Source organism: Cryptotermes secundus, unplaced genomic scaffold (assembly GCF_002891405.2).
Source record: "Cryptotermes secundus unplaced genomic scaffold, Csec_1.0 scaffold181, whole genome shotgun sequence".
NCBI classification, from domain to species: domain Eukaryota; kingdom Metazoa; phylum Arthropoda; class Insecta; order Blattodea; family Kalotermitidae; genus Cryptotermes; species Cryptotermes secundus.
The window spans coordinates 840,673-868,524 of NW_019723906.1; the positions used below are offsets into that span (position 1 = coordinate 840,673).

General features: G+C 38.4%; 1 protein-coding gene across 2 annotated transcripts; it reads left to right on the top strand.

Annotated features, from left to right (window-relative positions):
• Positions 1-1,204: 1,204 nt before the first annotated feature.
• LOC111861999 (hormone-sensitive lipase) lies at positions 1,205-27,472 on the top strand. 2 transcript variants are annotated; one of them, XM_023847018.2, is made up of 13 exons: positions 1,207-1,759; positions 2,141-2,394; positions 4,333-4,519; positions 5,117-5,234; positions 8,962-9,069; positions 13,278-13,468; positions 14,774-15,056; positions 17,907-18,095; positions 20,385-20,606; positions 21,666-21,924; positions 23,084-23,240; positions 26,307-26,432; positions 27,339-27,472. In XM_023847018.2, the coding sequence occupies exons 2-13, from the start codon at positions 2,204-2,206 to the stop codon at positions 27,405-27,407; spliced, it is 2,100 nt and encodes a 699-aa protein (XP_023702786.1). In that variant the 5' UTR covers positions 1,207-1,759; positions 2,141-2,203; the 3' UTR covers positions 27,408-27,472. The 2 variants fall into 2 exon arrangements, with proteins under 2 accessions (XP_023702785.1, XP_023702786.1); XM_023847017.2 differs by having other exon boundaries at positions 1,205-2,394.
• Positions 27,473-27,852: the final 380 nt, after the last annotated feature.

Genomic DNA, 27,852 nt, shown 5'->3' on the forward strand with positions numbered 1-27,852 from the left:
TCAGTGAGCAGAGGAATATCCTACATGAAATAAGAAAACGGAAGGCTAATTGGATTGGTCATGTTTTACGCAGAAACTGCCTTCTAAAAGAAGCTATCGAAGGAAAGATAGATGGGCGGATAGAAGTGACAAGAAGACGAGGTAGAAGACGTAAGAAGATGCTGGATGACCTTGGGGAGAGAAGAGGATACTGTCATTTGAAGGAGAAAGCTCTAGATCGCATTAAGTGGAGGAATTGTTTTGAAAGAGACTGTGGACCTGTCGTCTTGACAGATTACTGATGATGATGACTGTCTCATTGTGCTTCCACCTTTTCTCTAGTATCTGATGAATGTAAAAAATCTGATCAGTACTTGATCCATTATGTCAACACTGATGATGCACAATAATTTCACCTATACGTATAAGGACTTAACCTTGAGAGGACATTGGATAAAATTTTGCATGAAGTTGATATCAGTGATATCCCACGATATTTACTACAGTTTTATCGCCCTTCTTGTGAATTTGTACACTACTATACTTCTTCCGCTGATCAGGCATTTCTTCCTTATTCGAAATAAAATTTGAGTTCATGTTTCACCCCTGCTTGAATCAGTTCTGCCAGAATTTGGTCACTACCTGGCAATTTATACCTTTTAAGTTTGCAATAGCAATTTGAACCTCAGTAGGTCTAGGATGACATACTAACGGCTCTGCTGTATCCGATTCCCCACGCCCAACCCCCAAGCTGGAGAATATCGGCTGCTTATTCAACATAGTTGCAGCAAGTACCCAGCTAACTTCCATTTCTGGCAGCGTCTCCTTCATCCGCAACCTGAAAGCGCGTCATACCAGACATAGACTGAATAAAACACACACTATTTAAATCTTGATTTCAAAGAAAGTAATATACCATAATTAGAGTTAACTTTAATGAGAACACATCCTTCAGTATTAGCGAGATTGAGTAATGTTACGTTGTTAGGATGTGTTACGTATGGTTTACGCCGTTTACGCTAAAGTCCAGTTTGCAGCCACTTATTTCTATCTACACACTTGCACCGGAGTGTTATGTTCTGTTAGGCTGTGTTAATTCAGTTTAAATTGATACATGACACGAACTCGTACCGCTCGTACCCATCAGAGATCAGAGGATGCAATTGGTCCTTGCCATTTTAAAATAGTTTACAAATCACTGACACCCTCGACATTTCTTCTGAGATGTTTAAATATTTTTACTCTTTGGTAATAATTGAGACCATTGAGACGTTTAAATTCTACAAGTTATTGATTTTTGGAGATTTCAAAATTTGGATAGATGTCGGAAACTTCTGAGAGGGGTTCAAATTATGTATATGTTGTGAGGAGGAATTCGTAAATAAAAACGATTTATAGCATATTATCTTGTTAACTTTGCGCCTGTACATTTTGTATGAACATTGTTGCATTTGTTCCCTGTTGGAAATAAACCATTAGCGAAGTGTCAATACGTCGTTATGTGGCTCATAAAATAACAGTTTTTGATTCGTAAGATATTACGGTCAGTTCAACAAACTTTTGCAATCGAATGTCCTCGTCGTCTGCTCGGTTATCCGTGGCTGCTATTCAGTCGGTATCGTCGGTATGAGTGAATGAAGTGTGTTATATGTTTGAAAGACTTTGCTTGCAGACTATTTAGTAACGAATACATGATAGAATAGTGGCAGTTTATTTGGTATTTAGTGATCCTGGTGTGGAAGGTTATATGTGGATGAGATGTTGACGTAAAACGTCGCAGGTGAGAGAAGAACAGCAAAGTTTCTGATATGTTCAGTTATGACAGAATTATTGTGGGAGAAATATCTGCTAAAACAGTGCCCCATATTTTGTAATTGTTAGTGATCGATAATCCGCAGTGCAATCGTAAATGGATATCGTATGTTTTAATAGTTTCACTTCTTTTCTAACCGAGAAGAGAAGTTGCCCAGTTTTCTGGATGTGTACGTGATGTAACTATAGTTTAAACGATCATTTTTTTTTGCGGGCCACATTTGCAATTATGAGAGACAGTGAAGAATGTGATAGTTGTGCGCCATGTGAGGTAACCTCCTCACCAGTTTATGTTATGTACCAAGTTTTGAAGGACCTCTGTATGAACAATGCACAGTTCTTCCAACAGGATGAGACTGAAAATGGTCAGAGGCTGCATGCTGGATTTCTGGCATTAATAGACCAAGTCGACATGATCACACCAATGGTGGATGAAGTCAGGAATGTAGCTCCCCAGTTTGATTTTGATGAAGACACACCTGGAAATGGATATCGCAGCTTTGTGTCTACAGTTGATATGTGTGTGCAGCATGGGGTGAAGCTGAGCAGGCTTGTGTGTGACAGCAGGGATTCATTCTTATTCAGGAAGAGCTTCTATATGAGGTAACATCATTCATCACTACATAATCTGAAATACTGAAAGTGTTATTAAGTAAACCAAGAATATATGAGATAACAGGGTTTTCTTTGGTGTTCCATAATAACAGTCAAACTAACATCACTTTGAGAGAAGAACAGAGATTGGAGGTGTTTTGGTAACAAGGTGCTGGTTAAGATACTAGGGCTTGTGAGGGAAGAAGTAATGAAGGGTTGGATAGGAGTAGATCTTCACTGGATGTTCATAATACCTTGAAATTAGGCCTAACACAAACATGAACTAAAGTGACCTAACCTAACTGAACCTAACCTAAGCAGTTCTGATTTGTAGATGCATAATATTATTTTCACATACAATGAATTGGAACTTCAGATACCTGTGTTGGTATAGTGTCAGGCTATGGGCTGGATGGCTGGAGTTTGATTTCCTGCAATGCAAGATTTTTCTCTCCTCTGCAGCATCCAGACCAGCTCTGAGGTTCACTCAGCCTCCTATTCAATGGGTACCAGGGGTTCCTTCCCTGGGGATAAAGCAGCAAGGGCGTGAAGCTGTCCACTCACATCTGTCTATTGCCAAAGTCAAGAATGTTGGAGCTATACCTCCACTTCCCCATATGTCTTCATGGCATAGTGCATAAATAATTAAGCACAGGGACAGCTGTATTCTTTTTACCATACAGTGAGTTTTGTAGAGGGCCCTTCCATGAAGAAAACCTACGTTTTATAGGTCAGGCCAGTTTGGTGGTAGGAACATCTGTCTCCTCTGCCTAAGTTTGCACTCACAAAAACGTTTCTTGTGTGAATAAATATGTATTTGTTCCAACTTTGATAGTACAACTACAGACTTAAGTTAGTAAATAATATGGCTGTCAAAACTTTTTTTCATACAAAAAGTCAAATGTAACCACACTATTTACTGATGTATGTCCTTCGCTTGATCATGTGCAGTGAATGTTATCACAGTAATAGCTTGAGGGCGGTAGGGTCTTGCCTAACTTTAAGAGCAGTATGGCTTCATAATGCTGTTAGATATGTCTATAAGAATAATACCAGGCTAGTAATGCATTCTGTCATAGTTAAATATGACCGTGTGTATGTTGCAGAGGTGTTAAGTTTGAATTTCATACAGGGAACTGGCTAATGCTGCTTAAGGTTTATTGTGGATTTCCATCATTTATGTTCTGGTCTAGAAAACTGAGATTAACGGCTGTGGGGGTTTGTTGCACAGACCATGTGACACCCTCTATCCGCTAAAGTTGGCATGAACTTCACTGACTAGCGGTGGTTGCTTGGTCTGTATAGTTTACTTGCAGACTACATGCCATGGAGTTTTTTTTCTTTTTGTTTCATCATTTGTGTAGGTCAGTATTTCAGAGGAAAATCAGTCGACTCTCAGTGGCCTGCATGGTGTTATACCTTAGAAGATACAACTATTAATAACCATTGCTGTGACAACCTCACGCCATACCAAAATAGTATTTTGAACTATGCCATCCTCCTATGTCCATCACAGCTTACCATTCATGATGTTTTCAGGTTCCGATGATGTGCATTTTTAGACGACCAAAACATTGATGAGTGTAAAATAGGTTTAAAGAAACAGTTTTGTAAACCCAAGAGACTACCAGTAACAGTAATAATATTCGTCCATTCATTTATTTACATTCCATAGATCCTTACATGGCTGGAAGACCAGTGGATATAGAAATAGAAATTAAGAATCACATAATTAAGTAGACACTGTCACTTGCTGTTGTGATTTGTATTTCTCGTAATTTTCTGCAGTACTACATTTAAAGTCATTGGAGTAAATCCATACTGTAGCCAGTAAGATATATATGACATTTCCTATAAATTTATGGCATAGTATTCACGATAGAACTTGATGTTCACTTCTGTAGTTGTAAACCTTCCAGCAGACAGCAATGTAACTGAATATTGCAGGGAGGTGGAGGCATGTAGCCATCTACTTGCTTCTCTAGGAACCTGCATAACGCATCTCCAGACACTCATCTCATGGAACACAGAGGGGCAGTTGTTTCCAGATGAACAGCATTCTACAGAAGTTCTATTGAAACATGTGGAGGACATCAACATGTACTGTTTTTATGGACGCTGCCTGGGGTTCCAGGTACAGTTAGAATATTCTGCTATATATTTGTCCATGAACGAACTTTTTTCATTGGAACATCTCACCAGTTTTTATTGAACTATGTATGGAAGTGACAAGGTTAACATGGAAATGTTGGATAACTTTTGTGCTTCTTATGAAATTTTGTACTGAGATAGTGGTTTTTAAAAACATCCTCTCTTTCTTAAGGTAATTTTTGTTGAAAATGGAATATGCTGAGCTTGGAGACTGGAGATTTTTCTTTTTTATATTTTCATGATAACCAATGATAGACAAATAGTATTTCATAGTGAGAGAGGCTGTAAATGTGTTTAGAGAATTTGTATCATTATTGTAATCACTTTATGAACAAATGACTAAGGAAAGTAGGCCAACAAGGAAGCTATTTTCTTGTTACCAGTTAACTTACAAATCCTAGTTTAAGAGATGCATGAAAATTATAAATAACAACGTTTTAGGAAGTGCATTAGTTGTGTGGAGAATTGTGTTACTGTGATCAGCTGTTTCTTGACCTGTTAGCATGGTAGGAAATCCATTCTTGTCTGTACAAGATCTGGGTCTGATAACTCAGTGATGCCCCTCTCTCTATTGCTGCAGTTCTGTGAGTCAATGCGTAAAATACTTAAGACCATCTCCATCTGCATGGCATCTTTCAGCGAGATCTACTACGGGAATGGAGGCCTGTTAGCTCGAGCTACCAGCTCTGTATGGACAGGTAATCCAGCCAGTACAATTATGTGAGACATAATATTCGTATGAATTACCTTTATCTTAAAAAAATGAGACTGCAGGAGAACCAGATGTGTTAATGAGAGCAGGAAAGTGGGCCCAGTTATGTATTTTTATCAGATGTATCAGTATCACATTGAGGCAGTTGCCACATATGTTTGTACAGTTTTCTGTAACATTTGATTTTAACTCAAGAAAACATACTCTCTGAAAAATGTGAGCAAAAATTGTGCTATTCTTATTGAAGATGTATGGGTCTGTCAGTTAAATAACTGGATTGATATTATTGTTCAGCAGCTGGCAACATTGGAGGGTTGGTGCATGTTGGTTCATGGACTGCATGATTCAGCAGTTATTGGGATTCAGTTTCTATTGTTGTGCATTGTTTTGTTTGTTTTTCACAAAAATTGTTGTAATTGTTTGAGCATTACGTTTTTAATGATACTGGAGAAACATTCCATTGACATTTTTATAGATATCACAGCAGTTCTTTGGAGGGTCCACAATGAGTAGGACACTGATTTTATGTTGTTCATTGATTTCGTTTATTTTCCTTATATCCATACAGGTAACTAACCTAGGATATGGAAATGGTCCCTTTGATAATAGATATATCAAGTTACATATACAAAATTACATGAGTCACATAATCAAAATTACTTACATTAATCGATTAACATGAATAATAATAAAAAGTAAACAATTTAATAAGATAATTTAAAAATAACTTACTATAAACTTTGAATTAATACAATTAACTGTATTAAATACGTTACAAATTTACACACTTATGACCAATTATGTTGATAATATTCATTCATGGAATAAAAAGAATGATGATATAAAAACCTCTTCAATGCAGATTTAAAACTTCTCACATCAATAGGCAACAATTTTATTGTTTGAGGAAGACGATTAAAAACTTTAATACCGGATATGTACGCACCTTTATTGTATTTTGTTAGGTTAACTGCAGGTAAATATAAATTATTGAGGGCTCTAGTTTTTGTACTTGTGAATCTCATTGTTACAATTTAATAAATGGTTATTATTAATTGTGTATAAAAGTAATGAATATATGTACTGAGAGTAGAACATCATTATTTCCAAATTTTTAAAAATGTCCCTACAAGACTCTCTTGGTCTAGAATTTGTTATAATTCTAATAACTGTCTTTTGCAATATCTCAGACTTTTTTAATTTTGTCTCTGGAACTTCAGTACTGCAGGTAGTTTCACTGCCTTTAAATTGATGCTTTTCTTATGAAGCATTGTATATGTTTCTTATTTTAATAGTTTGCATATGAGGGTTGGAACTTTAATAGTGGAAACACTGCTGTAGAGAAGCCATGCAACGGATCCAAATAATGTCGCTTATACCACACGTTAGTTACATACCTACCTTACCTCAGAGCAAATGGACTCTCCCTTACCACATCATGCACATGTGCAGTGACGAGAAGAACAGAGCCTTGTGTTAGCTGGCGGTCTAATGTAGTGTTGTTACGATGTTTTTGAAGCAGGAACCATGAAGTTGGATAAAGATTGAATGTGCCAGAGGCCGTACAGCATGTCAGTGTCATCAAGGTCTTCAATAGGCATGAGGGGAATCTGCATTGCCTTACAGAACAGTGGAAAGGTGGGTAAAAGCCTTCAACGAGGGATGCCAAAATGTGGCAGACATGCGTCGGCCAGGTCATCCTAGTGTCAGTGAAGATGTATATGATCTTTCCGCATTACTGGAGAGTGATCGACGCCATACAATTCGTGAGCTGGCCCGAGAGACAGGATTAGCACATACGACTTTGCTTCAAGTTCTGAAGGAATGACTGAGCATGAGAAAAATTGCAACACGATGGGTTCCACATGATATGACGGAACTGCAGAAATGGCTACGATACGACGCTGCTCGTAACCACTTGGAGTGCAAAGAACGCGAAGGAGAGGTTTTCTTATGCCGTATCATTACGCTGGATGAGACATGGGCCAAATCGTACGAGCCACAAATGAAACGCCAATTGAATGAATGACGTCATTACAGGTCACCACGAAAATCAAAAGTTCATCAGAACCCCAGCAATGTGAAAGTTATGGTGATTTTCGTTTACGACAGTGATGATGTTATCCTAACACATATTGTTCCCCGACAGAAGACCGTCAATGTGCAGTATTACTGTTCACTTTTGGAACGTGTAAAGATAAGCAGCGGCATGCACACAGGGGGCCTACACAGAATAACACCTGTACAGTGCTGAAAACAAGAAGTAGCCGCTGCAGCACTATAGACATAGGGCGAGTAACCCTGAGAATTTTAAAATTTTAAAATTTTGCATGCCTTGCAAGTCTGATTTGAGCCTTCTGAACAGGCGGAAATCACTTGGGGCCAAATCGGGAATGTGTGGCAGATGTGTCAGAAGGTTCCATTTCAGTTTCCGCAGGGTTTCCATTGTTTTGGCCATATGGGGGCGTGCATTGTCTTGAAGGAAGGCTACCCGCTTTCCACGTGTCTTCCACTTTGATCGGATCCTTTCCTTCACGTGTGTTGCCAGGAGGTCTGAGTAATAAGCTGGATTGACTGTTCTGGCATCTGTCAGAAAGTCTACATGGATAACCCCCTGCCAGTCCCAGAAGAACGTTGCCATCACTTTTCCTGCTGAACGGCTCCTCCACGCATTCTTGGGTTTTGGAGAACGGGTATGCTGTCTCTTGCATGATGACTGCTGGGACTCGGGAATGAAGTAGTGCACCCATGTTTCATCGGCGGTCACTATAGACTTAAAAAATGCATCACCTTCGTCTTCAAACTGCTGTAGGAGACGACTGGCAGCTTGCATGCGCACCATTTTGTTCACATCCATCAAAGTGCGTGGTACCCACCGTACATTCACCTTGCGATAATGCAGGTGGTATTTCACGACGTCTTCTACACTACCAGCACTGATGGACAGCATTGCTCCAAGTTCCTTGATAGTGATGCGCCTATTCTCATGAATAAGCGCGTCTGCACGATCAATGTTTGGCTTGGTGACGGATGTTCGCTGCCGACGATCATGCGGTTCATTCTCGACACGCTCTCTGCCCTCGCTGAAGCACTTACACCACTCAAACACACAGGTCCGTGAGAGACACTCTTACCCATACTGTTGTTGGAGTCTGTGGTGAATTTCAGCGGACGGAACGTTTTCTCCAACGAAGAATTTGATCACAATGCATTGTTCCACGCTCCATGGTATCTTCTTCTCGCTTATCACTCTAGCAATTCCCAGGCAGGACTGAATAGGTTGTAACCCTAACAGGATGGAGGGTGGAGGTTGTGGCTTCACTCTCTCAAGGTCACACAGCTGCTGCGCAGTGCAGCTTGTTTACACACAAATCAGTCCCGGTCATATTTGAACCACCTTGTATTTAGTGTACACTAAATGTTTATACCTTTTCTAGGTCATCATCAGGCGAGTTACAAGAGAAACTAAGTTCTGAAATTGGATTATGTTAACATGGATCTATATTTTACNGCCTTTTGTATATCCTTCCTTACTTGGTCTCTCCTCCCAGTCATTTGTCTTCCATCTTTATGTTTGATGCTTTCAAAGAAAGCCAGTTGTCATACTTATGTAACATATTCATGCATGAGTATAGAGGAGAATCAGCTCTGAATTTAGTTTTGTGAATATATGCTTCAGTAGATTTAATGAATGACTGTACGAAACTTTACAGGAGGAAAGTATCTCTTGGATCCTGAACTGCGAGCTCGAAGAATTGTCAACATTTCCCAGCATGCTTCTGTCAACTTCTGCAAATCTTTCTGGCTCCTGGCAGAGACAGGTTTGTAACATGTAAATGAGATGATGTTAATAATTCTGGTTTAGTCTGTAATTTGCTATATGACCACTTTTGACGTTTAAAATGGGAGTGTGTATGAACTGTAACAGAACTGATTATGTCATAGGATAAATAAATACTGTTACTCTCTTCCTTTTGTGGTCATGAAGCTGGAAAGAACATGGGGAGGATCTTTCTCAGATGGTTTGTGCTAAGGAAGAAGAGAAAAATTTTATGAAAAGGATGGGCATATAAAGTTTAATAAAGATATGATACTTCTGGAAGTTGAATGGACCGCCATGAGATACTTTAAACACAATTACTGACAAATAATGAATTTTGTGAAAGAATCATGTCTTTGTCAAATTTTCTTCTCTGTCACTCCAAGGAATTTCATTGGAAGGGAGGGGGCAGTGGTGTAACTAGTAGTACTTTCACACCTTAATATCATGTGCACTGTCGTGACGAGGTTAAATATATATAAACATTTGTACACAGATATTTTTGATGGTAGTTGGCATTATGTTCTGAGGTGAAAATATAAATCAGTTTCTTAAAACAATATTCTAAGGAAAATATTTGGACATTCACAAAGATGAACTGAGATATGTAGAATGTTATTAAATAAGGAATATCATTATTCTGTTTGTGATGTTACATTAAATAAATTAAGGATGTTAATTTGGATTTGTTATATACCAGTTTAATTACTCCTCTAGCTTCATCTGTTAAAAGCAGTCTGATATTGATATTGATATTTGATATTTATTCAGCATTCCATAAATCCTTACATGGTTTTTTTTTCAAAACACCACGGATATAGAAGTAGTCAACATGAGTAAGCATAATTACATACTGCATCACATTTGTGCAATGTCATAACAGTAGCCATATATAAATATTTACAAAAACATGAATACATGAACATGGATATAGAAGAAGTCAACATGAGTAAGCGTAATTACATACTGCATAACAATTGTGCAATGTCATAACAATTAGCCATTTTATATAAAATAAGAATTAAAATATCCAAAACTATAAATATAAAGTATCAATTGATATATGTACAATAAATATTAACATAATCTTAACAGAGTAGAATAGGTAATACAGGTAATATATACATAGTAAATTAAGCGTAAAATGACAGTCAATTAATGATCAAGATTCATGTTCAAGAAACTCGTCTAATGTATAAAATGTATTCATATGTAAATATCTTTTTAGAGTAGATTTAAAAATTTTTAAATTGTCACTAACATTCTTAATATTGGAAGGTAATTTATTGTAAAATTTTATTCCAGAATAATAAGTTCCTTTCTGATAGATGGCTAGATTAACCTGTGGAATATACAAATTATTACCATGCCTAGTTATCACACTGTGACTTTCAATATTTGTTGTAAAAAGATCTTTATTTTTAGCTACAAAAATAAGCAGGGACAATAAATATTGAGATTTTAAAGGCAAGATATGAAGTTTTTTAAATGAGTCTCTACAAGAAACCCTATTCCCATATCCTTCTATGATTCGGATTACCCTTTTTTGTAGGTAGAAAATTTTTTTACTATGTGGTCTGATGTCACCTGTTGGTTAGCTGAGCATATTGCAGCTGAAGTACATCTTTTTAGTTGCCTTTTTCAGAATTCCTGACACCTTGCAAGTTACCATAGTGATAGCATAAACTAACTTCCCACTTAACTCAATGGACAGTACTGCACTCTGTTTGGAAACAAAACATTTCTGATGGCTGGAGGATTATTGTTGTAGTTTATAAAGATGTTGTGTAAATAAATGTGCTAAGCCAGATCATAAACAAGTTATGAATGACTAATATGTAAATATACAACATTGCTTTAGAAATAAAGGTCCAGAGATCTTTCAAATTTTCACAATATGGAAAATTGTAAACAAAAAGAATTTTGTGATCTGCCAAAGATACTGCTTAGGACTGGAAAATACCACAAAACATTAAATTTATGTTATATTAAATATCCCTGTAACAGGCCGTGGAGGCCCGTAGGGTTGTGAGATGTTGAGGTTCCCACATTTTCTAGACAGTCGGCCCATAGATTGCAGTAAGGTTGTCAGCCTTACATGCTGGCTGCCCTTTACTCCCAAGAACATTCTAAGAATATTCCTGGTACTCATTTCTGTTAGAGGCTGAGTTGATCCTAGGGCCATAGTGCATCTGGAAGGATTAGGTAATTGGAAAAAAAATCCAATTACCTAATCGGGATTTGATCCTGTGACCTTCCAGCTTGTATTCCGGTCTACAAAACCGAAATTAACGGCCATGGGGATTCGTTGCGCTGACCACGTGACACCCTCTATTCACAAAAGTTGGCACTAATTTCGGCAACAAGTGGCGGTCGCTAGGTCGGTATAGTTCGCTTGCAGACTAAAATGACAGTTTTTTTTTTGTTTTATATTAAATATACTTATGGCCTGTTTTAACATGTGGGAACAGAAATATGGACATTGAGTAAGAGATAGATAGCCAGGATTACAAGATGTAGAAATGAATTTTATACAGAAATCAGAAAAGAACTGTTGGAGATACCAGGTGAAGGAAGATACATAAAAGATAGGCAGGGAAAGAACAGCAGATATGAGAGGAGCACTTACAGGAGGATGAAGAAGAGGGGGGTAGGTTTTGCACAGGATATCATTTATAGTAGAACAGCCATGTCAAACATGTGGTCCCCATAGCCACAAAGTGCGGCCCCTCAACTTTTAGAGCTAATTGATATTAAAATCAATATTAAAATTTTAGTAGAAATATTTTTTGTAAAGACAATTTTCCAACAGACCAGAAGACAAGAAGTCTCACGCAGACATAAATTAGCAGGCTGCAGGAAAAGTGATTCTGAGAATTGCAGAAGGGTTTGTCCAACTAACGGTTTGTAAAGTTCGTGAAGGACAAACTATTGTATTTCAGAAGGTTAATGCACTAAAATCCGCACAGCCTCACCACGCCAAGTATTTCCAAGAATCCCTTTTGGAGGCATAGTAAGAATGCAAGGAGGGTGGCAACTGACAGACAAGTGCAAGGGATTTCTACCTTCAAAACTAGCTTGCAACCCCCAGCCATTGTCTAATGGGCTGCTAGCAAACTTTCACTTTTATGACCATTGAGACAAGATACATCTTCCTACTAGTCCGGTAGTCTCTTGTACATTGTCATTCAGTTCATTTTCACACAGCGACCAGTGCTGATGTTACATTGTGATGAACGTATAAAGGTTATAATTAGACATTAAATTATCAACTACGAGTTTTCTTGTATATGTACATTAACTTTTAAAGGGCAATGTCACTTTCAAAAGATTCAAGTAGCAAAAAAAGGACTACTGAAAGTGAGCGCTGTGTTTTTCAACAAAAATGGGAAATCTCTTATTTTTATTGTGAAATAGAAGGTAAAATTACATGTTTGATTTTTGGGCAAAATATAAGTGTTCCACTTTAGGTAATTATATTGAAATTATTCCCAAATAATAAATAGAATTAAATTTCCTTGTATCAAAATCTAATGTATATTTCTATTTTGAAGTGTGGCCCTGGACTATTTATAGGGCCGAGGTGGCCCTCTATACAAGTTGAGAGTGACATGCCTGTAGTAGAACATCATTGGGTGCTGCCAAATTTGAACTGTGCATATAACTTACATGGGGGACATGAAGAAAAACACAGTGCACTCTGTTCATTTGCAGAATACATCATTTCCACATGTTATTAAAATTGGGGTGTCAGGTTAGCTCAGTCAGTATAGCAACAGGCTGGATAGCTGGGGTTTGATTCCCAGCAGGGTCAGAAATTTTTCTGTCCTCTGCAGCATCCACACTGGCTCTGGATTACACCCAGCCTCATATCCAGTGAATACTGGGGGCTCCTTCTACAGGGTAAAGTGGCCGGGGCATGAAGTTGACTGCTCATCTCCATCTAATGCCAGGGTCAAGAATGGTGGAGCTCTACCTCCACTATCCCATATATCTTCATGGCATGGTGCTTAATTAAGCACATGGACAACTTTACTTTTCATTATTATTTAAATCACCGTAGTCTGCGAAATTAATCTTGGTTTGACAGATCTAATTTAGAAAGTATGCAGTTTGTTATTGAGGTGATTCATTCGGTGTTTTGTTTCCATGATCACTGCAGGTTACATGAACATGATATTTGTCACAGTGCAACTTGATGTGTCTCAGAACTTATGGGGAGGCTCCCTGGCATGGTGTGTCCAGCAGTTGCAGTCAACAAAGTGATTGCCATTCCACCTGAACCACTGGTGCATATGGCACCAGATGGAAGTGCTATTTCTGTGCCCATTCCAACAGCCCACTTTGGACCAGCACCAATCATGGCTCGCTTCTTGTCTGCTGTCACGCGAGAAGGCATGGTATGTTAGAGCCAGAGAAAAGATATTAACATTCTTTGCTGTCTTGGAACTTAAGTTTTGTGATCACCATCTCCAGGGGCATGTGGTAGCCTACAAACTGTAAGGTCACAGGTTTGAGTCCCGATTTGGTGAGTTTTTTTTCAATTTACCTGATCCTTCCAACCACACTATGGCCCTGGGGTCAACTCAGCTTAAACAGAAATGAGTACCAGGAATCCTGGGGAGTAAAGGACTGCCAGTTCATAAGGCTCACAACCTTACCGCCAACTGTGAGCCGATTGTCTAGAAAATGTGGGAACCTCGACATTTTACAACCCTATGGGCCTTCATGGCCTGTTACAAGGATAGCTTTACCTTTATCTTTTACTACCATCTCCAGAGCCTGAAATTTGACCGTTTCCTGAGCAAATCAGTCAAATTCACATTTTCTTACACTTAATATTAATATTGTCCTTACATCTGTGTCTATTTCGTTCAAGTATATTCTTCCCTTGAAGCTCTTCAGTTATTTTAGATTATAGAAAAATGCCAATTAGGAAGGCAACATTTTTATGTTATAATAGGACCCGTTGCAAGACAACTGCATATGAAGATATAAGAGTTGTAGATATAATATTATAAATGATAATATTGTGACGTGGATGGTGCAACAGGAAGTAGGGGTCACATGACTCTGCATTTCCATGAGTGACATCACGTAACCCCACTCCTATCATTACACAACGCTCGGTAAACACCCCTCCCCGTGAGGCTGTGACGTCACGCAACAGGTGATTCCGTGCAGTGACTATTGCTAGGCAATACATAGGTAGAAACACCTGACAACAATACCTGATATCTGTTGCCGATCAGCAAGGTGTTCTCTATGTTGTCCATGCTGAGCCTAAACAAGGAGCAGTGAATACTCTTCAGGAATAGTGAGTATTGAGCCAGTTACTAGAGAGAGAGTAACCAGCCAGTTGCAGTCTAGCATTCGCTGGAGTGAATGGAAACAGGATAAGTATTTGTGATGCTGCTGATGGCAGTAATTGGGAAATTGTGAATTATATAAGTGTACGAGCGAATGTGGAATAAATTCGCTATATCCAAGATGACATGAAGTTATTTGTCGTATGACATATACCCAACATGTGACAATATAATTTGCCACTCATTTTCACAAATGTCAGTTTTGATATTTGCCACTTCAAGTAATAATTTTTTTGCAAGTCCATTGCAGTTGATTTTTATGAAATTTTGCAACTCTCTTTTTCTTACATGAAATCAGTTATTTTGCTCCAGGTGATGCAGTCTGAATTGTTCCAGATTACTGACTTGAAGGAGCATGTGCCTAATATGCTGCCCCCATCTTCTGGGCTCATTATCCACTGCCACGGCGGGGGTTTTGTAGCACAGAGTTCCCGCTCACATGAGATATACCTGCGAGACTGGGCTTGTCAGCTGAAAGTGCCCATACTGTCCATTGACTACTCACTGGCCCCACAAGCGCCCTTCCCTCGGGCCTTGGAGGAGACATTGTATGCATATTGCTGGGCCATCAATAATGCCCGCATTATGGGCTCCACAGCAGAAAAAGTCATCCTTGTTGGTGAGTTGTAGTAAGAAGGGAGAGTGCTTCAGAAACTGAAGACTGCAGTTTTCATGGTCCAGGTGTCTTCCAAATACAAATGAATCATGTTGTCACTGACATAAATATGCTCAGTATTTTGTTAGAAGGCAGAGTGGTCAAGCTTCCTGATGAGTAGGTGTAGCTGAATGCAGTTGTTGTTCTGTCAAAAAGACAGAGAGATGTGTACATGTTTTTTTTAAGCAGGTAAAATTTTCAGTTTCACTAAGTGTTTTTCATGCATGCATTTATATACATAAAAACTTCAAACAGCTGCCCTGTAAAATTTTGGTTTTTTGAGGTGTGTCCCTGTTATTCTAGGTTAGTGGTTCTTGGAACTTTTTGAGTCTGCAGACCCATTTTGAGACACTGCACATTGAATGACCTCCCTTTCCCTCCACATTACTTGAGCCACCACTTTGTACCTAGCATAGATATCCATAAGCAATTTTATATCAAAAATGTTTGTTACACCATTATTCCAGATTAACAGATTTTATAAACTATTAAAAATATTCAGTACAATATTTTTTCTTGTAATAGAAAGGCAAAATTAAGCTCACTGACCCCATATGTCTGCAGACCACACTTTGGGAACCAGATGTTTATATCTGAGAATGAAATAAAAGTTTCTGCAGCGTAATAAAGTAATGTTGAACACTATGAACTCAAATTCACAGTACACAATTGTCACATCTCTATTACTCCACAGAGCAGAGTAATATGTTTGGCATGAAGAAACAGTACACATCTGGGTATTTAGCAGAAATTTTAACAGTACAAACTTAGTAATGCAGTAAGACAGTTGAGTTTTGAGGCAGCTGTCAGCACATCCCATCTGAACAAGGAGTGCCAGTGGCAGAGTTTTAAACTTCTGTCCTGTTGACTGATGTAAGCTGATAGTGGCCTGAAAGAGCATAAAGAAGCATCTGAGGAAGATGAAGATGGGGAGAAAAACCTTTTAATATGTTGCTGTTATTACAGATCTATGATATTTTTGGTTGTCTTTGTAATAACCTCAGGTTATTGTACAACTGTTAACTGAAGAAACAGACATGCCAAAAAGTAGGTTTTACATCATTTCATTCTGATTTACAAGAATATTTGCAGAAACTTCTACATTTTTGTCCAGCCTAGGAACTTTCAAAGTTTGATACTTTTGGTTGTAAGAACTTTGTGGAATGGCTTTTGGGTAGTTCAGAACTGTAAGAGATCAGGGCATTCACTGTGGGCTGTAGCAAAAACTGGAGTTATATTCTTTGTCATGTAGAGTATCAAAATGCATGTGAGTTATGACAAAGTTCATGCAGAGAACAAGAAGCAGAACACATTATCCTGATAAAGTGGCCACATTTGCAGCTGTGCAGTTTTACAGAGGGACTTTATCAAGGCATTATTTCTCAGGTTGTAAAAAGTAACACATGATTGTTTATGTGAACTTAAGGGTTATGGTTAGCGGCCTCCGTAGTCTAGGGGTAATGTTCCCACCTCCTGACTCAAGGTTGTGGAATTTTTAAGGGCGGAAAAATTCAGGGAACAAGTCCTGCGGGAGGGACTTTAAGCCATGTGTCCCGTGTCATAAATTTACGGCACGTAAAAGGTCCTCACGTCTCTAGGAGACCTCTGAGCTAAATTAGGCAAAAAGTTTCCCACCCAAGTAGTTTCCAATGCTCTGGTAGAGGGGGGAAGCATCAGGTACCACGTGCCAGAAGAGGACCGACCTTGCTGGCAAAGTGGGGCTGAAGCATCAGGTACCAAGTGCCAGAAGAGGGCCGACCTCGCTGGCAAAGTGGGGCTGATAGCAAAGCACCAGTACCAGTAGGGTATGGGGACAGTAGAAATTAAAGGGGGACACACAAAGGACCAATAATTGGTCTAAGTGCATGGGGAAACCCACCCCCTCTAATAATGAATGAATGAATGAATGAATCAAGTAGAAGTCTTGGACAAAGATAGGTCAGTGACTTAAATCATAATTAGTTTATATATTTGATTGTCTTGTGTGTTGAAATAGATGGTGGATAATTGTGTCCAGTCATTGGTTGAATGTGAACTTGCTGTGAGCTCCACATGGTGGCGGTTTACAGTTAATGACTGACTGTTCATGGCATTTCCTCTTATTTTAGTTCTTGATATAAAGCTTCTCAGTTAATATATGTATTTGCTATGTAATATTTTAGGATCTGGGATTATATTGTCAGTAAAGTGATTGAGTATTGGCAGGAAGACCAGGTTTCAGTTTCTGGCATGGGCAGCATTTCTCTGTTTGTCACATCCAGACACTGTGAGACCCACCCAGCCTCCTCTCAAGTGGATGCCAGAGTGTGAAGCTGACCAGTCACTTTCGCCACAGTGAGAGTTGAGAATGCATGAAGCTTTGCCTCCACTTCCCTTATTACCTTCATGGCATGGTGCTTAGGTGCAGGACAACATTTTTCTAATTCCATTTTGAGATTTTCTTTAAGTTTAGTATGGTGAAGATGATGCTCCTTAAGCTGACTGGTAATGTAATGTATTGTATGAAAGATGTTTATTAAATAATTTCAGACACATAGGAATATTTTAAGTTTACTTTCTTACTTTTCTTTTGTTCAATATTCAAGCCAAAAAAATGTTTCACCTAAAAATTACAGAACTTCCAAAANATATTAAATAATTTCAGACACATAGGAAGATTTTAAGTTTACTTACTTAGTCTTCTTTTGTTCAGTATTCAAGTCAAAAAAATGTTTCACCTAAAAATTACAGAACTTCCCCCCCTTAAAAATTTGATGTCACGTAAATGTTGGATTACAGTGAACAGATCTTGAGTATTTATGTCCATTCTTGCAGGGGACTCAGCAGGAGCAAACCTCAACATTGGTGTGGCTATGAAGTGTATCGAGCTTGGTATACGACCCCCATCTGGGTTATTTCTGGCCTATGTGCCAGTATTGGTGTCGATTGTACCATCTCCCTCAAGACTCCTGTGTCTTATGGATCCCCTGCTACCATTTGGCTTCATGATTCGCTGTATGAAGGGTGTGTGTTTCCATGTTTGCATATGCAAATATCAATGTGGACCCTACGTTACCATGTTGTATTGATATGTATAAAGTGTTTATAAACCTTTGGTTCCAGTTTAAAGTATAATTGTAAATAGACAATAGATGTATTTCTAGTTCTCTGTTATTGAAAGTTTGTGTAATTTAAAATTTAACATTTCCTGTTACTTGGTGTTCCACTGCCCATAGGTAAGTTTCTTTTGGCCTGTTCTGATTAGTTCAGTGGTATCACACATTCTTCCAAGTGGTTTGTATGATTCTGTGGGCAGCTCCCACATCACCCCCCCACGGAGATGGTTGCTCAGCTGTTGAAGCGATCAGGAAAAGGTTTGCTTGCACAGCGCAGTCGCTGGAGTGGTGAGGCGGTAGCTACGCCAGTTCCCCGTGTGTCGGGCATGACCGCCGGTGAGTCCGAGGCAGCCGACTTGCCCAGTGAGTCGGGTGTGAGACCGCCGGACAGCCGAGGCGGCAACGACGAGTAAACAGCGGTTGCTAAGCAATGAACCTTGCATTGTCACACTTGTTTGAATGTGGGCAGCTCCCACAATTCTTATCCAATAATGGAATTAAATCACAGTCCAGGTGCATTGCAGTAAATCATGATGTCTCACTTTACTGCAGTGCCCTGTGAAATCCAAATTTGTATATCTTTAACCTTTATGAGCCGAAAGACACCATATGGGGACCTTTAAAGTAAAGCCAAGTGGCCGAAAGACACCGTATGGGTATGCGCAGTCTACGCGTGCGCACAGTGTTTTAAAATCTAATTTTAAGATACAAATTCTTGTTCTACTTACATTATTTTTGGACACCCACTTTATAAGTAGACTGTCTTCCCTCCTGCATCATCTAACTGAATGTTGCATGTAACTGAATGCAGAGTCCAACATCGCAATTCATGCACTTTGTCCATATGTAACTCTATTTTCCACGCGAAGTGCGCACACGCAACATCTGTCTCATATTAGCAAGAAGTAGGCCAGTGATGGCGAGTGGTCTCCTGTATTCGTAACGCTTATAAAACATCACAATTTCAACTGTGCACCATGGCCCTATTTTGCATGGAACAAGCCAAAATTGAGAGGCCGCTCGTAAATCACACCATTCAGACACACCATAAGACTGAAAGCACGTAGAAGAAAGGGGCCATGTTGGGGCCTTTCTACATTATTTTTGGACACCAGCTTTATAAGTAGACTGTCTTCCCTCCTGCATCATCTAACTGAATGTTGCATGTAACTGAATGCAGAGTCCAGCGTCGCAATTCATGCACTTTGTCCGTATGTAACTCTGTTTTCCAAGCGAAGTGCACACACACAACATCTGTCTCGTATTAGCAGGAAGTAGGCCAATGATGGCGAGTGGTCTCCTGTATTCGTATCGCTTATAAAACATCACAATTTCAACTATGCACCATGGCCCCATTTCGCATGGAACAAGCCGAAATTGAGAGGCTACTCATAAATCACACCATTCAGAATGCGGTACTGTTGGTTATGAAGGGAAGAGGATGAGGACACAAGGGGCATTGAGGGGAATATTCCAAGAAGTAACTCTTGTGTGGATAGTCTGAGTATAAACAGACACAGTTTCATATGGACAAATAATAATAATAAGAGGGATAAGAACTCACCCACACTCATGTATACAAGAAGCCACTGACTGGAGAATGTGCAATGAAAACAAACATTCTCTCTCCTCCAGATAACACACAGCAGCATGCATTTATACTGCAGAAAGGTTTTGTGCAGAAGCTTTATGCATTTTTGTAGACAGATGCTCAAAATTGGGGAAATTTTTTTTTTGGAATCAGTGTAACAATTTTTACAGATTCTAAAATCTGTAAATTACAATATCTGATTCTATATACTTTCTAGATAAAAGTAGCGTTTATTTCGTTCGTTTATCACAAAAATTGTAGAAATCACAGCATTTTGAGTAACATTATTACAATTTTTATTACTCTACAATGGCAGGCATTTAAATTAACTCCGTCCTGCTGCCACTACCGGAATTTAAATGGGCCGTCCCATAGAGGTTAAGAGGTGTACAGTAAGTCCAATGAAAAGTATTTTAAAGTTTATATCTTTAGTTTTATGGAAGGATTGTTTGTGTGTGGGGTGCAAACACACATACCTGTACCCCACCCCACACACACACACACACACACACACACACACACACTGTTATTCTCTGGAATGCCTCCTTTACCTAGTCTATAAAAGAAATACCTTCAGAGCATACTTTTCCTTCCTTTGTGTTGTAGCATATGCTTGCCCGCCTAAGGATGACGCTAGTAGGACATCATCAGACACAAAGACACTGGAAGGCAGTGGCACAGAGTCATTTGAGGAGGTCTCAGAGAGTGACCTGCAAGAGCTGGCTGCCCATAAAAGTGCACTGTCAAATGGCTCTGACACCCTGACATCAGTGTCTCTCACATCTCTGCAGTCCAAACCAGAGGCAGATGAGTCAGTTGAGGACAATGGTGAGGAATGTGTATTGTTACAAATAAGCTCTGTCCTCCTTTAACCAGGTTTTCAGAAAATATTTGTACTTTATTGGCCATGTGTTGCATTGCTGTGATGGTGCCTATGTGCAGTCCAGTTTGATGAGTGTTGCATTTCTTCAATGATAATGCTCTTTCCCTGGAGTTAAAATGTGACCACCAGTCTTACAGTACTGGATGAGAATAGTTAACCACTCAGCGCAGTTTGATGTGTATGTTTCGTCAGGGGATTTAAATCGTTCGCGGGGGTTCGACGACTATGTATCGTCCAGCTGCACACCTATGTTAATACGCCCATAATAATTGATGATTTTGCTGTAGATTGTTAGATTTTTCGCTGGCTTGTTGTCAGAAGAACTATATATATATATATATATATATATATGAAACATTAGTTTAGCTGCGTTGCGTCATCGTTACCTATGCCTGTCTTGCAGCAAAGAGCGTGNTCAAGGCATACCATACACTGCTCAACTTCTAAACCACCTGCTTCCATTGCCGAGATACCGGGCGCTCATATTATAAGGTAAGATTATAAAACCATCTTTTAAGATCATTTTAGTGAAAGTTTCATGTTCCTATCTCCTATAATTTAAGAATAATGATGAATAAATCATTTTTGAGCAAAATTTAAATGGTCAGCTGAAAATATTACCGCCGGAGAGACAACGCAGCGGAATTTAAACGACCGCGCTGAAGGGTTAATAAGGTCATTTAAACAACAATATTGGGTTTTTTCCTTTTCCTAGTTTTATATACTAGGTGTCCTAAAAATTGCTTTACCAAGATGGCGAAGCATGTAACTGATTACTTTTACTTGCATTCAGATTTTTTGTTTGCAATGGGTTATAACATTTTTGTGTTATCGGTGTATTTGGACAATTTGCATTTGGTTGTAAATAAAGTAGTTATGCCCGAGACTTTGAGTATACCAGTACCATAAATGATGGCTGAGAGGGTTGTGTATCTAGAGCCACTTCTGGATATTGATATTTCCTTTCAAACTTTGGCAGGATGTGGATAATTTGTGTGTTGCAGGTCCTCCCACCCCAACAGAACAGAATATGTCTGAGTTACTGGAGAAGTATGTTCTAGACTCGGACACAGACTCAGAGGGGCGTATGATTCCAGTACTTCGTACAGAGCCAGAAGTGGAAGAAAATGTTTTGTTTGAATTACCTCCTCGACAGGACTTAGGGCTGAGCTCCAAGCTGGGTCGTGCTGTGGGGAACATTGCAAGCTATGTGACAGGCACAGAACCACAGCAACTACCAGCTGTTATTAAGCAAGGTCAAAGGTTTGTAAAGTAAATGTAACATTATTGATAATTCTGGTTCCTGCAGGTATACTCCATTGTGGTTGTGTCACAGTATTGCTTTTCCTCATAAATTTTTTACAAGGTATCACTCTAGGTTTGTAATAATTTTTGAAAGTGCAAAATAGTTTCCTGACTTTGTTATATACATAATACAATAAAACTGTCATTCAGTACCACTGACTTATGGTGGAGGTGGAAGTAAATTTAAATTGAGTACTTTTGGTATCTATACACCACACTGTCACTTTTAAGGACACTAGGCAAGCATTGCTGTTAAGAATGGTGTCAGTGCATTATGATGGTGAACCTTTTATGAATGTTGTTCATAAAGAAAGGGGCTTTGTAATGTATAGAATTGTCAGTTTGCCCATCATGTATGGTATATTCCACACTTCAAACTCTGCCAAGCACTTCATTTTGAAGATAATCCACAAGTGCCTCCTGTCTCTCCGTGTGATACACATTATATTTCTCAACCTGTCATGTCATTCATTTAAATTGCTGTTATTGTTTGTTTTTAATGATCCTAGACATCAGGAAATTACTTTTTATTGTAATTGTCTGATATTAATGAAAAAATAAAATACTACAAAATTTGAAATTTTGCTACATTTTTACTACATGGGAAGGGTTGAAACTAATCACTTTATGGGGTAGCATTTTCTTGTACTGGAGCAGGAGATATTGCCTGAATGGTTGCAGCAATGGTGGGATGATTTCAAATGGTAGAGAGGAAAAGAGATGTTACTAAGTTCTGGGATACTCCACAGTGCAGGGCTGTATTTAATTTCTTTCTCTTTGGAAAATGTCAGCTTGAATTTTTAAAAGTCTATTCTAAAACAACCCATGGCACACTTCTTTAGTGCTTCAAGTTCATTGGTAGAAATGTGGAAAGTATCATATAGAGATTCTTAATGTTACATGGAAATGTTAGTGAATTATGTTGAAAATGCATTTTATTTGAGCTGGGGAAAATGTGAGTAAAGGAAGTTAAACCTGGAAACACTCTTTTAAGGTCTGTCAACAATCAAATTTAAAATGAGTATCATTTATGAATCATACACCAAAATAGAATTTAGTTTGAAGTGTCATATTACAAGCTGCAGGTAAGAACTGCAAATGATTTCAATTTTTGCAGTATGAGTCTTGGTAGTGAGTCCCTAGAGGTGCTGGACTCACTTATGCAGCGTAGTCCTTCAGATGACATGCACTTCACCATCCCAAGGGATCCGTATTTGTCTCCTTACTTGGCAAGTGATGAGGTGCTAAAACAGCTTCCCCCCACAAAAATTGTGGTGAGTGTCAGAAGACATGCAGGAAATGTACTTTTCTTAGAGCAAGGTTGCATACATGTGAACTTACCAACAAAACCATTACGTGACTGATCAGCAGAATGTCAAGACACTGACTGGCACAGTTTTTGCTGAGCAGGCAGCATTTATTCATTTGATAGAAAAGAACTACCTGTTAGAAATAAGAGGAGAAGGAATAATAAGAAAAACTGACATGCCAAATGGCAGGTTTGAGCACTGAAAGCACTGATCAGAGGTAACTAGTCGGATAATGATCTATAGAGGGTAGCATTCCTTTGCTGCCATGACATTGCATACTGGCAGATCTGAGTGTTGTGTTAGAATTGGTGCTTTATGAATGAAAGGGAAGATGTCATGCTGAGACAGACTTAAGAAATCAGAAAATGTGAAACTGTTAGTTCTGTTACATCATAATGCTGTCACACAGTGAAAATGTTCATAGAGGCTAAAGCACAGGAATAAAATTTACAGCTTGTAATCCATGTTCAGAAGTGTGGTGAACATTTATTGTTACTTAGCAAGTGAAGACAGTCATAGTAATTTCAGAAGTTGAAGCCTGTGCAAAAATAGTTTGGTACTTATGGAGCTGAGCCCTTCTTGAGGAGAAGCCAAATCTGCAGCTACTAAACAATTTCCCAGCATTTTATGGAACCTGAAAGTTCTTTACTGTGTTCACAAGAGCCCTCCACTGGTCCCTATCCTGAGCCAGCTCAATCCAATCCATCCCATCCTATCTCTCTAAGATCCATTTTAATATTGTTCACCCACCTATGCCTTGGGCTTTTTCCTTCTGGCTTTCCCACCAATATCCTATATGCATTCATTTTCTCCCCCATTCGTGCTACATGCCATGCCCACCTCATCCTCCTTGACTTGATCATTCTAATTATACTTGGAGAATAGTACAAGTTATGATGCTCCTCATTAAGCAGTTTTCTCCAACCGCCTGTCACTTCATCCCTCTTTGGCCCAAATATTCTCAATACTTTGTTCTCAAACACCCTCAGCCTATGTTCCTCCCTTAATGTCAGAGACCAAGTTTCACACCCATACAGAACCACAGGCAAAATTATAGTTTCTTATATTCTAATTTTTATGTTTCTGGACAGCAGACGAGAAGACAAAAGGTTCTGGACTGAATGGTAGCAAGCATTACCTGAGTTCAATCTCCTCTTAACTTCCTGCTGAATCAGGTTTTGATTTGTTATCGTCGTTCCCAAATATCTGAACTGTGCCACATTTTCAAAACATCTGTTTTCTATGGTTATGTCATGATTTTGCCCTGCATTTTGGTCATGAGACAGTATCATATACTTATTTCTCTCTGTGTTTACTTCTAGACCAACCTCTTTACTTGCATCAATTAAAGTTTGTGTGTTTTTCTTTATGGTATCTATATTATCACCCTGTAGATTCACATTAGCATAGACCAACAGCTCATGTGTCCCGTTTAATTTCAGTCCCACCTGGTTTTCCTGGACCTTCCTAATGGCATATTCTAAAGCAAAGTTGAAAAGGAGTGGCGATAAAGCATCTCCTTGTCTTAGACCATTCTGGATAGGAAATTTATCAGACAAATGTTTACCTATATGGACTTTACTATAAGTTTCGTTTAAACACATTTTAATCAGCTTAACTAGTTTCATGGGTATCCCAAACTCTATAAGAATATTGTACAATACTTCCCTCCTAACCAAATCAAAGGCTTTTTTGAAGTCTACGAATAGCTGATGTACTGTCTCATTGTACTCCCATTTTTTTCTCCAATATCTGATGAATGCAAAAGCTCTGATCTGTAGTTGATCTGTTATGTCGAAACCCACACTGATGATCCCAAGTAATTTCATCTATGTAGGAACTTAACCTTGAGAGAAGAATATTGGATAAAATTTTGTATGAAGTTGATCGCAGTGATATTCCCCCATAATTGCTAGTCAGTTTTATCACCCTTCTTGTGAACTGGTACAATAGTAAATTCCTTCCACTGATCAGGAAATTTTTCCTTATTCCAAATAGAAGTAATTAGCTTGTGGATCTTAGAACGTAATATTTCGCCTCCTGCTTGAATAGGTTCTGCTGGAATTTGATCACTATCTGGCAATTTATACCTTTTCAATTTTGCAATAGCAATTTCAACCTCAAAAGGGCTGGGATGAAGTATTAATGGCTCAGCTGTGTGCATTTCTATCTGCCTGATATTACTGACCCTATGTACATTTAATAACTGAGAGAAGTAGTTGTTCCACCTATTCAAAATGTTGTAGGAATCTGCAAGCAGATCAACATTCTGATCCTTCACTAAGTTACTTCTAGGTTGGTAACCCATCTTGATTTATTCCTATGTACAGGTCTCTAATGTTCATGTTCTTACTGTTCATTGCAAGTTCAACAATTTTGTCTTTCAGATATTCCATCCTTTTATTCCTGAATTGCCTGCTGCTTTCATGTCTTATTATGTTCAGATTATCCCTATTTATTTCACTTGGATCCTGTAACCATTGCAGTTTGGCTTGTTTTCTGTGGTCTAGTAATTTTGAGCATCCTTCATCGAACCATGGCTTATGCTTCTCTTTGGCAGAAATTTGATATTCCCTCTAATAGTTTCCCAAGCTTTATTAGCATCCACCTCAGTGTCAAAGTTTTCCAAGGCCACGAACCTATTTGAGATTTCAACATGATACTGCTCTTTACCCTGTATCTCATTTAATTTCTTGAGATTGAACCACTCCGTATGAACTCTGTGCATTAATACTGAAATGTAAAAGAACAAAATAATAACACTACAAACATAATTGGCACCACAGCCCAGGAAGATTCCTCTCCTTAGACATGAGGGGAGAATATGATTTTACACTGTAGTACATAATTTTAAAACCTCTGAGGTGACTGTTGATCTACATCATGAACTCTTTCCATATTATATCAATTCTACATAACATCTACAATATCATGAAGTAACTCACAGATTAATAAACTTATGCATTATTTATTTATTAGAACATTTTGCCAACTTGTATGCATAGGCACAGTGTTGATTTTTCTTTGCAGTCAGTACAGTTGGACCCATTTCTGGATGACTGTGTGATGTTTGCCAAGAAACTGAGAAAGCTTGGAGTGGTTGTGTCATTGGATGTGATTGATGGCCTTCCTCATGGCTTTCTCAACTTCAGTCAGGTAGACTGCTATTGTGTATTTCTTGTAAAGAACTTCCTTAATGTTACAGTGTGCACTGAAATGTGGTAACCAGTACCTTTCGTTTCCATATACTGCTGCTCAGTTCTTTTTCTTTCAGGATTTGGATTAAGGATTATTCATCACAGTTGCCATTAAACTACTGCTACTCACTGAGTTAGGCCTTTGTTACAAACTATACAGCATAATGAGTATCCTGTTTACTGGCATTATGTAGCTTGAAAACAGAGTTCTTTATTCATATGACATCTAATGTAACATTTTATCTGTTTACATATAAGCATATTACTCATTAACTTTGAAACACAGTTTCTGTTAAAAAGAGTAAACTTCATTGTTACTTTTTTCACTGCACAATTCTGAGATCAGCACATTGTACATGCAACAGAACAGTTCTCTCCATAATGCATAACATCCTGTGACTGATTGATCTGACTTGTCTGTAAGAGTTAACATGTCCTCAGTTAAACAGCAATTTGTAGGTGTAACAAGTAGCAGTAACTTGTAGTTTAGAACACAAACAAATTCAAGATTAAAGTTTTAATAGAACTGGTAATGAAGTAATAATAACCAACAAGCATAACATGTAGTAGTTAGAAAATTTATTGGTTATTAGTATGAAGTATAATGGCTGGAATGTCTCATATAGTATTTTATGAGAATTGCATATTATCATTGTGCACGATACAGATAAAAGTGTTCTGTATGAACAGTTTTCATAAAATTTAGTGTAATTACTGAGGAACTGGAAAAATTATCTATTTTGGACAACTTCATTGTTTTATTCAGTATGCTCTGCTGTTTAAATACATACTAGTGAATTTGTACACCTCTAAAGCTTATGTAAAATCTCTACCTCAAAATGATATTATGCTTTTTCCCCTGCAGCTGAGCAAGGAGGCACGGTCTGGGTCCAACCAATGTGTGAAGAGGATCCAGGAACTCTTATGCATGTAGCTCTGCATGATTACATTCTTACAGATATAGTAATTGTTGAACCAGTAATAAATGTATATTTCATAGCTTGTGTACATGAGATATTGCAGCATGTCATGTTGCTATGTTATGGCTCTTCATCCCCTCCTTGAGTTCAATTTCATATATTCCCAGAGATGGTGTACATGCGATGTTAAACGGTTATTTCACCAGAGCATTGTTTCTGCCACATGCTTTATAATCTGACAGATGATTAAAACTAGAATTCTGAAATTTCCTTCACACATAATTTTGTGGGGCAATATCCAGATGGTACAGAAACTCTCAACTTTATGGAACCTGAAGATACCAGGTAGCAGACCTGATTAATTTGATTTGTTTCATTCCGGTCCATCACACTAACAATATCATGAAAAGTTAAACAGTTCTGTACAGTGTGATTGGTGAAGATTTTTCTTATTTCAAT

What these genes read in the sequence shown, in the direction of transcription:
- LOC111861999 (XM_023847017.2), top strand. Translation starts at nt 2,021, where the DNA reads ATGAGAGACAGTGAAGAATGTGATAGTTGTGCGCCATGTGAGGTAACC. An exon ending in CATGATTCGCTGTATGAAGG is followed by an intron (nt 18,096 to 20,384) that starts GTGTGTGTTTCC and finishes TTTGTGTTGTAG; the next exon opens with CATATGCTTGCCCGCCTAAG. An exon ending in GCTTTCTCAACTTCAGTCAG is followed by an intron (nt 26,433 to 27,338) that starts GTAGACTGCTAT and finishes TTTCCCCTGCAG; the next exon opens with CTGAGCAAGGAGGCACGGTC.